Source organism: Nicotiana tabacum, chromosome 4 (assembly GCF_000715075.1).
Source record: "Nicotiana tabacum cultivar K326 chromosome 4, ASM71507v2, whole genome shotgun sequence".
NCBI classification, from domain to species: domain Eukaryota; kingdom Viridiplantae; phylum Streptophyta; class Magnoliopsida; order Solanales; family Solanaceae; genus Nicotiana; species Nicotiana tabacum.
Genome location: NC_134083.1, coordinates 103831288 through 103843427, shown reverse-complemented (window position 1 = coordinate 103843427; position 12140 = coordinate 103831288). Strand labels below are relative to the sequence as shown.

The 12140-nt window shown below is 38.9% G+C and overlaps 1 protein-coding gene across 1 annotated transcript; it reads left to right on the top strand.

Annotated features, from left to right (window-relative positions):
* The first annotated feature begins 8780 nt into the window (after positions 1 to 8780).
* Positions 8781 to 11882, top strand: LOC107814254 (ADP-glucose phosphorylase). Its single transcript, XM_016639631.2, has 3 exons — positions 8781 to 9380; positions 10800 to 11090; positions 11393 to 11882. The coding sequence occupies exons 1-3, from the start codon at positions 8913 to 8915 to the stop codon at positions 11651 to 11653; spliced, it is 1020 nt and encodes a 339-aa protein (XP_016495117.1). The 5' UTR covers positions 8781 to 8912; the 3' UTR covers positions 11654 to 11882.
* The last annotated feature ends 258 nt before the right edge of the window (positions 11883 to 12140 follow it).

The window sequence follows — 12140 nt, the reverse complement described above, 5'->3', positions numbered from 1 at the left end:
CATTAAAATGAAGTAACCAATATTAATGAATTGGTGTTGTATACATGATATTCTTATTGTCTAATTAATGAAAATATATCTTCTCGTTATTTATGGGTGAGTTTGAATAGAAGAAAATCTAGCAGGCTTGCTCGGCAGGGTTATCCCGGTTGAGCGCCGATCGCGCTCCCCGTGGTGGGGGCGTGACAGGATGTCAACTCCAAATCGTGTACAGGGTAGTTATTCTCATGGGAATTCAACTGACGCAAAGCATAAGCAATAACTTTATCCTCCTGCATCGACATGTACCCAATGCCAATCATATAAGCATCACAATAGATTGTATAAGAACCCGATCTCGAAGGCAAAACCAGAACTGGAGTTGTAGTCAAGGCAGTCTTGAGCTTCTAAAAGCTCTCCTCACACTCGTCAGACCACCTGAATAGGGCACCCTTCTACGTGAATCTAGTCAATGGGGCTACAATAGATAAAAACCCCTCTACAAAATGATGATAATACCCAACAACCCAAGGAAACTCCGGATCTTAGTAGTAGAAGACGGTCTAGACCAACTCTGAACTGCCTCAATCTTCTTCGGATCCACCTTAATCCCCTCACTAGATCTTACATGACCCAAGAATGCCAACGAATCAAGACAAAACTCACACTTGGATAATTTAGCATATAGCTTCTTCTCAATCAAAGTCTAGAGCACTATCCTCAAGTGATGTTCATGATCCTTCCGGCTACGAGAATACACCACTATATCATCAATGAAAACTATGACGAAGGAATCAAGATAGGGATGATACGTTGTTCATCAAATGCATAAAAGTTGTTAGGGCATCGGTCAACCCAAAATACATGACTAGAAACTCATAGTGACTCTAGTGGGTCCTGAAAGTCGTCTTCAGAATATTTAAGCCCAGAATTTTAACTAATGGTACCCCGATCTCAAATCGATCTTCGAGAATACCCTAACACCCTGAAACTGATTAAGCAAATCATCAATACGCGATAGTGGGTACTTGTTCTTGACAGTAACCTTGTTCAACTGCCTATAGTCAATACACATCCTCATAAAAGCGTCTTTCTTCTTCACAAATAGAATCGGTGCACCCCAAGGCGACACACTTGACCTAATAAAACCCTTATCAAGTAACTCCTGTAATTGTCCCTTCAACTCCTTTAACTCTATTGGTGCCATGTGATACTGAGAAATAGAAGTGGGCTGAGTGCTCGGCACCAAGTCAATACCAAAATCAATATCCATGTCGGGTGGCATGCCCGATAGGTCTGCAGGAAACACATCTAGAAAATCCATTACTACCGGAACTGACTCAACGGTAAGAGTATTAGCACTAACATCCCTCACAAAGGCCAAATACCCCAAACACCCCTTCTCGGCCATCTGTTGAGCCTTCAAATAGAAAATCACTCTACTGGGAACATGATCTAGGGAGCCTCTCCACTCCAACCTAGGCAACCCCGGCATCGCCAACGTCATGGTCTTAGCGTGACAATCAAGAATAGTGTGATATGGTGACAACCAATCCATGCCCAGAATCATATCAAAATCGACCATACTAAGCAACAATAGATCAACCCTAGTCTCACAACCCCCAATGGTAACCATACACGACCAATATACACGATCCACCACAATAGACTCTCCTACCAATGTAGATACATGAACATGCATAACTAAAGAATCACGAGGCATATCCAAATAATGAGCAAAGTATGATGTCACATATGAATAAGTGGAACCAAGGTCAAATAACATTGAAGCATCCCTATGGAACACTGAAACAATACCTGTGATTATGGTGTCAGAAGCAATTACCTATGGCCTGGTGGGAAATGCATTGACACGGGACTAACCACCACCAGATCAACCTCCCCCTCTAGGGCGACCTCGAACTGTCTGAGCCCCACCCCTAGCTGGTTGTGCGGGTGGTGTAGCTGTTGGTGCTGGAATTATAGGTTGTGAGCTCTGCTTTGGAACCCTACTCATAAGTCTGGGCAATCCCTCTTGAGATGACTCGAGTCCCCACACTCATAACAACCCCTCCTATAAGGTGTTGGCCCTGATAACCCGAAGAACTGCCTGTGGAAACCTGAGCAGATGGAGCATAGGAAGAACTCTATTCCGGCAACACACTGAATGATAACTGAACTGGGCGAGCACTGTATGAATTATTGCTAGCTGAAGAGCCAAGAGGAATATGACGAGCTTCCTGGGCGAGACTAAAAGAACGACCTCTGTTGTAATATGACTGGCCTCCAGATGAGGCACTGCTGAAACCACCTGAACCATGAGGCCTCTTGGCCTCCTACTCCTCACATTCAAGCCTGCAAACCTGCTCCAAACGCCTGGAAATCTCGACCACCTGGTCAAACCTAGCATCTGTTTCGGCCTCTCTAGCCAAACTGTAACATAAACCATAGTTGAGGGCATCAATGAATCTCCTGATCTTCTCCATCTCTGTTGGAACCAACCATATAGCATGACGTGCCAAAGCTACAAATCTCATCTCATACTAGGTCAGAGTCATACTCTCCTAGCGTACTTGCTCACACTCCCTACGCAACTCTTCCCTGCAAGTCTTGGGACAAACTTCTCTAAGAAGAGAACTGAGAACTCATGCCATGTAAGTGGTGTTGCACTAGATCGCCTGCCTGACTCATAAGTCTGCCACCATTTGTAGGCTGCCCCTATCAGCTGGAAAGTAGTGAAGGCAACTCCATCGGTGTCCATAATACCCGTTGTGCCAAGAATCCAATGGCACCGATCCAAAAAACCATGAGCATCCTCTGACTCTCCTCTGATGAACTTTGGAGGGTCAACCCTCTTAAACCACTCCAACCTCTTATGCTCCTCATCAGTCATAGGTGGACCAACCTCGGCCCGAGCAGCAACAACTAGTTGGACTAGTAACATCCCTAGTGTCTGATAACCCTGAGCTAGCTGCTCTGGTGTATGGGCCACGGGAGTCTAGGCTCCTTCCCCAGCCTGTGAGGTAGCTGGTACAACTAGGATCGTAACCGCCTGAGCCAAGCTCGTGCACACACTCACGATCTAAGCCAAAGCCTTGTGAAGACCAGGAATAATAATAGGTACTGCCAGTGTCTAAGCTGGTCCCATCGGCTCAACAATATCTGGAAACTGCTCCTCCACTAGAGCGACTGGTGGCTCCACAGGTGCTGCCTAGCTATATTGCGATCCCTACCTCAGCCTCTACCTCGGTCTCGACCTCTTGCAGCCCTAACTGGTGGTACTGGCACCCGTTTGCCTGATCCGACTGCACGTGTCCTCACCATATATGAGGGAATAGAAGAGTAAAGGTTCAAACTTTGGAAATAACAAATCCGCACGATAATAATGCAAGAAAGTGATATTTTTCTAACAGTTTGGTAGCCTCTGGAAGATAAGTATAGACGTCTCCGTACCGATCTGCAAGACCCTACTAAACTTGCTCATGACCTGTAGAACCTATGAAACTAGGGCTCTGATACCAACTTGTCACGACCCAAAAATCCACCAACCGACCCCGATGGCGCCTACCTTACTTTCTAGGCAAGCCAAGCATAACATAAACAAAATATAAATATTGAATTAACAGAAATGGTACAAGTCTAAGGCCAATTTAACATAAACAACAGGATCAATACTTAACAAATCCCCCAGAACTTGTAAGTATAGATTCATGACCTCTAAATGGAAATACAAGTCTGAAATGCTAACTAACAATACTATCTGAAATAAAGACAACCGTACAAAATGAAAACAGATGCCAAGATTGCGATCGAAATGCAGCTCTACCTCGTCTCTCAAACAACTCGGCAAGCAAAACTCCGCTAATGGCGGCTCGGTCAAACACCTGGATCTGCACAATTAAGTGCAGAGTATATTATGAGTACAACCGACCCTATGTACTTAGCAAGTATCATAACTAACCTTGGCGACGTAATAAAAGCAAGAATTATAAATGATACTCGCTAATCACATGTGCAGTTCATAAATCCAACAAGTACAGAACATTAATATGATCAAGTCACAAATCACAAAAACAACCACCTTGGTGCACACAATTACTTAACGTGCTCTGCTCAGTCAAAATTCAGCATATAAAGATAAAGCAAATAGATATCAAGGAAGTTGCAAGTAAAGATGAAATGCAACAACTAAATCAAATATTGGCCAGCCCTTCCTCGGAATTTCCATAGCAGTACCAAATCACTGATCAGTTTTTCTCAATACGTGTGTACACCATCAAGAAAAAATATGAGAGGGAGACCCTAGGGGGATGGATCCAAATCCATACGCTTGCACGGTGTAATCACGTGTAATAATCATAATCCGCTCGGCGTGGTCACAGACTCAACATCATAATCCGCCTGGCGTGATCATAGGCACAATATCACAATTCGTCTGGTGTGGTCACATGCACAATATCATAATCCGTCCGGCGTGATCATAGGCACAATATCACAATCTGCCCGGCATGGTCACATGCACAATATTATAATCCGCCCGGCGTAGTCATAGGCTACCATTCCAAACCATATTACACAGAAAGCAAATATACAAGAATACTTGTATGTGTTCAATGAATATCAAATTTCATACTTCTGAACTGGTATAAGTGATATGCTAAGGTGTATGCATGTGCATGTGTGATATCACAACTTAAATCAGGTAAATACATCACAAAATAGCACACCATGAAGCTTAGCAATCAATGCAAGACATATCACAACCTAAGCACCACCCGAGCATGGATAATACCCCGGTGCATACACATGGTCTCAACCCCGCACTTGTGCGCTACCCATAGCACGTAGTTATCACAAATAACTCAGGCAACTAGTGCCTCAACTAAGTTTATGTAAGATACTTACCTCAAGTAAGCCAAATCAATACTCTAATAAGCCATTCCCGCGTGAATCAACCTCCGGACGGTACAAATCTAGGCAAAATAACTTAATATCATCAATAAAAGTCGTAGGAACCGATACCAAATGATAAAGCTAAGATCTTTAACCAAAATCAAAAAGTCAACCCAAAAAATCAACCACAGGCCCGCACCTCGGAACCTATTCAAACTCACAAATTCTGAACACATATTCCGATACGAGTCCAACTATATGTGTTTCATCCAGATCCGACCTCAAATTGAACCTCAACTCATCAATTTAAGCTTTAGAAAAGTTTTTACTTACATCCCCAATTTCTTCACTTAAATTCATCAATTAAATGCTAAAATCAAGGTTAGGATCTTGAATAATGAATAAATTCGAATCAAAAACACTTATCCCAAACCAAATTGTGAAAATTCCCTCCAAAATTGCCCAAATCCGAATTTCACAACTCAAAATATGTTAAAATGACTAAATTCCTCAAAAATAGAGTACTTACGGTCTACCCAGGCATACCCTTCACAATTGCGGGACCAACTTTGTGATCGCGAAGCATAACTAGACGCTGCCCAGAAAAATCCCTTCGCGAATGCGACATCCAGGCCGCGAACATGATGCACTCCACCTCTAAGCCTACGCGAACGCGGCCATTCTCTCGTGATCGCGAAGGCAAAAAGCCTGACATCCCTAATTGGACTCCCCTTCTACTCGAACGCGTATACCCACACGAGATCGTGATGGCCACTGCCTCCTAGAGCTTCGAGAATGCGGTCTCACATTCGCAAACGCGTAGAAAAAAATCACCTGGCCTCAAAAGACCCTCTGCGAACATGACCTCTTCTTCGCGATCGTGTAGAAGAAAACCAGAATTGAGAATCAGCCATTCCAAAACATGGAGAAATGATCTGAAACCAATCTGAAACACACCCGAGGCCCTCGGGACCCCGTCCAATCATACCAACCAATCTCAAAATATACCATGGACCTACTCGAGGCCTCAAATCACACCAAACAATATCAAAACTACGAATCACACCTCAATTCAAGCCTAAGGAACTAATAAACTTTCCAAATTCAAAACTTATGCCGAACAAGACTAAATAACTCAGAATGACCTCAAATTTTGCATACAATTCCCAAATGACACAACGGACCTTTTCCAACTTTCGAAACAAAAATCTGAACCTGATACCATTAAAGTCAAATATCGGTCAAATCTATCAATCTTCCAAATTTTTAACTTTCCAACTTTCACCAAATAGCACTAAACCGACCCTACAGACCTCCAAATTCACATCCGGACATACGCCTAAATCTAAAATTACTACACGAAGTTATTGAGACTATCAAAACTCTATTTCGGAGTCGTCTACCCAAAAGTCAAACTCCGGTCAACCCTTACAACTTATGCTTCCAACCTTAGGACTAAGTATTCCAATTCACTCCAAAATCTCCCCGAAATTAAACTAACCAACCCGACAAGTCACGTAATCACAAATATTGTGATTACACATAAGTAAAGTATAAAATTAAAAAATAGGCTTAAAATACTCAAAACAACAGGTCGGGTCGTTACTGATTCTTAGTGGACGTAGATTATAATCTACATTGGGTACTTTTACATTTAAACAAAAGCTGGAGGAGCAAAATTTGACCAGTTTTCTTACATTTCACATATTACCCTTTTCCATAAATGCTATTCTTAACACATCAAGATTTTCAATGAAGCATCGAAATGAAGTAGAGGAGGTAAAAAGTATCTTTTTGTTAAAAAAAAAAAAGAAAGCATTTTTTAAAAAAAAAAATTGAGGTATTTGACCAAGACAGAGAAGTGTTTTTAAGCAGCAACATAAGCAATTTTTTTCTTTGGAAGAAGCTACAAATTTTAGCTTCTTCCAACAAGTAGAAACAAAGTAGAAAATTAATTTTCTTGAAGACAAAAATATTCAAACCATAAGTTATATTTTCCAACTTATTCCTCGTTAATTTAAGGCCAAACCCATAAGCGGCCCCTTAAAGTTGGCTCCGCTTTTTATTTTGATACCTTTACTCAGGCCTTTTTCATTTTGACACTTCAACTCATTCCCTCATATACCACTTAAATACAAAACATTGATCAGTCAAAAATACAAAGAGAGAGTAATTCACATGTGGCTTATGTGGCAAACAACAAATGAAATGATGACATGTGACATTTCTTCCCAAATAATTTAAAAATAGATTCTGAGAAAAAATAAATATTTTCAATTACCCCCGCTTTCGTCATCTTCTCCGCTCACCCAATCCTCTGGTTCTATCATATTCCCACAACCACTAGAGCTTTCACCACTGAAATATTCACTGGCTTCAATAGGAAATCTTCTATCACTGCCTTCAAGTTGTCATTTCACTTAGATAATTTTTCCCATTTCTCGAATTTATTTTTGCATTCTAGTTTGACCATTATTTTTTATTTAGTTGATTCACTGCAATATAGGGAGAACTGATCTTTTGCTTATTTACATTAAGAAACAAAAGATGATACTCCTACATACTAATGAATTTAACCAGCTTTAATTGGGAAGATAAATCAATTTGACATTATGGAATTTTGTGACATAGTTTTGTGCTCTAATGTTCATGGATATCATAAATAGAGGTTACACAGACTTGCTCAGTTTTTATGCAATGATGGAGAACAGATTTACAAGGACCTTGTACACAATTTCGCCGTTTAGTTATCATACTAGTGGACATGGAAGAGGGAGGGAGGGGTAAGGGAAATCGAGGGCGACGTTCGAAGAGTTGGTGGGCAGGGGAAGGACAGAGGTGATGATTGAGCGAGTGAGGAAGCAAAAGAGAAATAAATTAAAAAATTAAAAAAAGTTCAATTTTCCATGTGCTCAAAATAGGTGCAAATCACACTGTGTGACAGGTCCACATTTTATGTTTAAGTGGCACACGAGGAAATGAGTTGAAGTGTGAAAATAAAAAAGGCATGAGTAAAGGTGTCAAAATGAAAAGTGGAGCCAACTTTAAGGGGCCGCTTATGGGTTTGGCCTTAACTTAATATTTTCTTTTTCTATTTCTACCATCCCTTTCTTCTCTTTTTATTTTCACCATATTTTTATTTTCTTCTTGTATTCTACTCTAAAATATTCTCTCTACTATAAATAAATCTCTTTTTTTTTCTTTTATTATTTTTTTTCTTCGGCTCCTATTACTCTTTGAAATAATAAGACTAATCACCAGATACAAGCACTTTCTTCACAAGGTATAATTTTTTTTTCTTTTTGTAGTATAATAATATTATGTGATTTTCAGTTTTTATCTTTTTCTTTTTTGCGCGTGCATGCATATATTATAGCTGATAAAATGCATTACTATATAATTATTGTATTCTCAAGAATGGATTGTACTTTTCATACATGTAACTTATAAGTACATATCCCCTTACCAATATTATTACTTTGGTATAACTATATTTTATATTAATTAAACTTTTAATATTATATTTTACTTCATATTTAATAACTTAAATAAAAATAAAAATTAATTAAGTTCTTTTATGATAATATTTAAAGTCATTTCTATCTTTTGATGAAGTACTAATTATAAACGAAACCTTTACTGTCTTTTTTGTAATATGACACTCAAAAGTACTTTTTGAAAAAATTAGTCATACATAATTTACTTATTAAATATTATAAGAAAAAGTCTTCTCAAATGAATTTTTAAAAATCAAACTGTTAATCTATAAAAGTACTATTTTACAAAATATTTTTCTATAAAACTATTTTTAAAATAAGTAGTTTTTGGGCCAAACGGGCTCATAATGGACATAGATTATTATCTACATATGGGTACTTTTGCATTTACACAAAAACTGTAGGAGCAACGTTGATCAATTACCTCACGTTTCATATATTATACCCTTTCCACGAAACGCTGTTCTTAACCTCCCAGATTTTCAGTGAAACATCGAAGTGAAGTGGAGGAGCACCAAATTCGGAGCCCCGACACAAAGGCAAATGGCGGAGGCAGAAGCACCAAATCGGAGCCCCGAAATCCGGAAAGACAGAATCCACAACAGGTGGGTCCTATTCTCGCCGGCGAGATCACGGCGGCCGTCTGACTTCAAGGCAAAATCGAACCCACAACCGAACAATAAAACAGAATGCCCATTTTGCGCCGGCCACGAGCACGAGTGTGCGCCGGAGATTTTTCGTGTGCCGGCAGATTCCACCGCTGATTGGAAAATCAGAGTTATCCAAAATCTCTTTCCGGCAGTCAGCAGAGAATTGGAGTTCCAAAATTCGGTTTCTGCCCTCGGGGACGTAGCTGCTAGTGGGTTCGGGTTTCACGATGTGGTTATTGAATCGCCGGTTCATTCAATAAATATGAGCGATCTTTCGCCGTCTCAAGTTGGGGAAGTTATGCTGGCTTTTAAGAAGCGGGTCGAGCAGCTTCAGAATTGTGATAATGTCAAATATGTTCAGGTTTTATTCTGATCCCGTCTAAAAATGCATTGGTTTTCGTATCAATTTGTCTATATTTTGTACTGCATATTCATTCTTTGATTTTATATGAATTTTAAAATAAATGCATTTAAAAGCTACATAAAAATAGTAGAGACCATGACTGTTAAAAGCTAAAAGTATTTAACAAAGTATATTATGAAGGCTTACTGCAATGGTGAATTTTTTGTTTGCGGTAAAGTACTTTGAAGATTTACCTGGCTTTAATCTTTTGGTGCGATTGCTTATATGGGTTCATTTCCATTAACTTGAAAGTGTTTTGTTTTTGTACAAATAAAATATAAGAGTAAACGGTAATGGTAGAGCCCATCAATGTTTGTACAAAGTGGCCAACCAATTCTAGCTTCTTTTATGTTATATTTAGCAAACCTATTTTGTCATTGAGTTAAGTTTATATTTAGGTTCTTTTTATTTCAGCTGCTTATCATTTGTCTGCTTTGGTTTTGTGGCTTTTTAATTTGGCAGACTGAATGATTTTTCTGTGTAACATTGGTGGAGAGAAGGCTGACAACATGTTTGTCTTTAGGTTTTAATAGAACAAATATAAGCTAGTTCCAAATACTTTAGATCTTGCTGCTTTGAAGTTTGTTACTGGAAGAGTAGCTCTTTAATCAGACCAACTTGCTAAAATACTGAACCAAATTATGAGAGGTTTTTGTTGGAAACTCATAGACTGTCAAGTGTCAACTGCTTGAGGGCTTATCATTAAGGAGAATAATTTTAGAGGAAGCTTTTCCATTAATCTGCATAGGAGCTTGTGATATGAACTCTCCATCCATTTATCTGATATGGTTTGATTTTCATTGTAGATTATTTGAGTTTGTATTTTTAGTGACAACTGACAGGAGAAAATCTGGTAGCATTTAAATGAAGTTGGTTTGATATGGTAAATATCAATTTGACTGTAAATTTGAACTATTTAACAGAACTACTCTTAAACTTGTAAGTCATGTAGCAGTTTATCCCAAAAAAAAATAAAAAACCTTGTAAATCATGTAGCATATTTGTAGTATCAAGCAAAACCTTGTTGGATATCCCAGATTACAAACCATTTTTGAGAGGTATTGTTAGCTGCACATTCTTGTTACTTGGTTCCTGTTCCATTGCAGAATACTCTAAAATATGCACTTCTATCTACTCATACCAAATATATGTAAGAGAACTTGAGAAGTGATTAGTTGTCATGAAATTGGAGATGAATGAGCACAATATCTGATCTCATGCCTTTTGTGCGTGCAAGGAATTTGCAGTACGGAACAGCATGTATTGTTTTTTCCACTTTCTTGTTGAGCGCTAATGATTTATACTGTACTCAGCAAGATTGTCCCATCAAAGGGCTACTGGACTATATAACACTAATTCATTCAATGGCTTATAAAGGTGTTCAAAAACCATGGAGCCTCTGCTGGTGCTTCAATGAGCCATTCTCACAGCCAGATGATTGCTCTTCCCATTGTTCCTCCAGCAGTTTCTGCTCGTCTTGACAGTATGAGGGAATACTACAAGCAGACTGGGAAGTGCAGCCTTTGTGATATTCAACCAAATGAATTGTTAATTGATCAATCAGCCCATTTCATATCATTGGTTCCCTTTGCTGCAACTTTTGCTTTTGAGATTTGGATAATTCCTCGTGATCACTCCTCTCATTTTCATGAACTCGATAATGAAAAGGTAATCGATGCTTTTCTTGTCCATAAGTTTGTTTTCATGAGAAAATTATGTGAAGTTACACAGTTTTAACTTTGCAAATATCAGTTATCCCCAAATTCTACGTGAGAAAAGTCACAACGGTAGACCATGAGGGACTTTGACTTTTCTCAAGTAGAATTTGCTGATTAGTGAAGAGAAAAGGAAAACTCATAAAAAAACTGATATTCTCTGTTTCAGGCTAAACTAATTTTTAGATTGTTTCTCTATCTCAACAACCACTTAGTTGAAAAGGTTTTGTGATGTTTTACCAATCAAATATGCAGGCAAATGATCTTGGAGGGTTGTTGAAACTCGTGCTTTTGAAGATGTCTTTGCAGTTGAACAATCCACCATTCAACCTCCTTATTCATACCTCCCCATTTCAAGTAGATCCCTCATATGCTCCTTCCACACACTGGTTTTTACAAATAGCTCCCCATTTGAGTGGAGTTGGTGGATTCGAGATAGCAACCGGATGTCACATAAATCCTGTTTTCCCAGAGGATGCTGCCAAAATTCTAAGGGATGTGAGAATCCTTAATTAACAGTATTTAGGGGGAATCTATTAAATCTAATTATGCATATCTTTAGACACAGTAACTAAGGAGATAAAGAGGATGTGGCTACAGGGAAGTTGTACCCTTTTTATGCGGAGTTATGCGTAGATTCGATTTTGTAATCCATTACAAATGTTTTCTTATGTTACACGGTCATTTTCACGTAAAAAATAATACATGAGATTAATAAATAAAATACATGAGATGTTTGTAGACAGGGAGGTATGCGGCACGAAGATACCGGATTCATCCGAACTCATTACTAATAATACATGAAGTTAAGGACATGATGTCCTAAAGTTTAACAAAGGAAGGTGTAAATACATGACACTTTGTCCTTAATATTTACACATCATTCATGAAGTTAAGGACACTATGTCCTTATATTTACACAGTACCCATGTCTAGCACAGGGGTATTTTCGTTCGGGCGGGTAAAATTTATTAAGCACTGGCGAAAGAGTTAAATACATTTT

What these genes read in the sequence shown, in the direction of transcription:
- LOC107814254 (XM_016639631.2), top strand. Translation starts at nt 8,913, where the DNA reads ATGGCGGAGGCAGAAGCACCAAATCGGAGCCCCGAAATCCGGAAAGAC. An exon ending in ATAATGTCAAATATGTTCAG is followed by an intron (nt 9,381 to 10,799) that starts GTTTTATTCTGA and finishes TGGCTTATAAAG; the next exon opens with GTGTTCAAAAACCATGGAGC. An exon ending in ATGAACTCGATAATGAAAAG is followed by an intron (nt 11,091 to 11,392) that starts GTAATCGATGCT and finishes TCAAATATGCAG; the next exon opens with GCAAATGATCTTGGAGGGTT.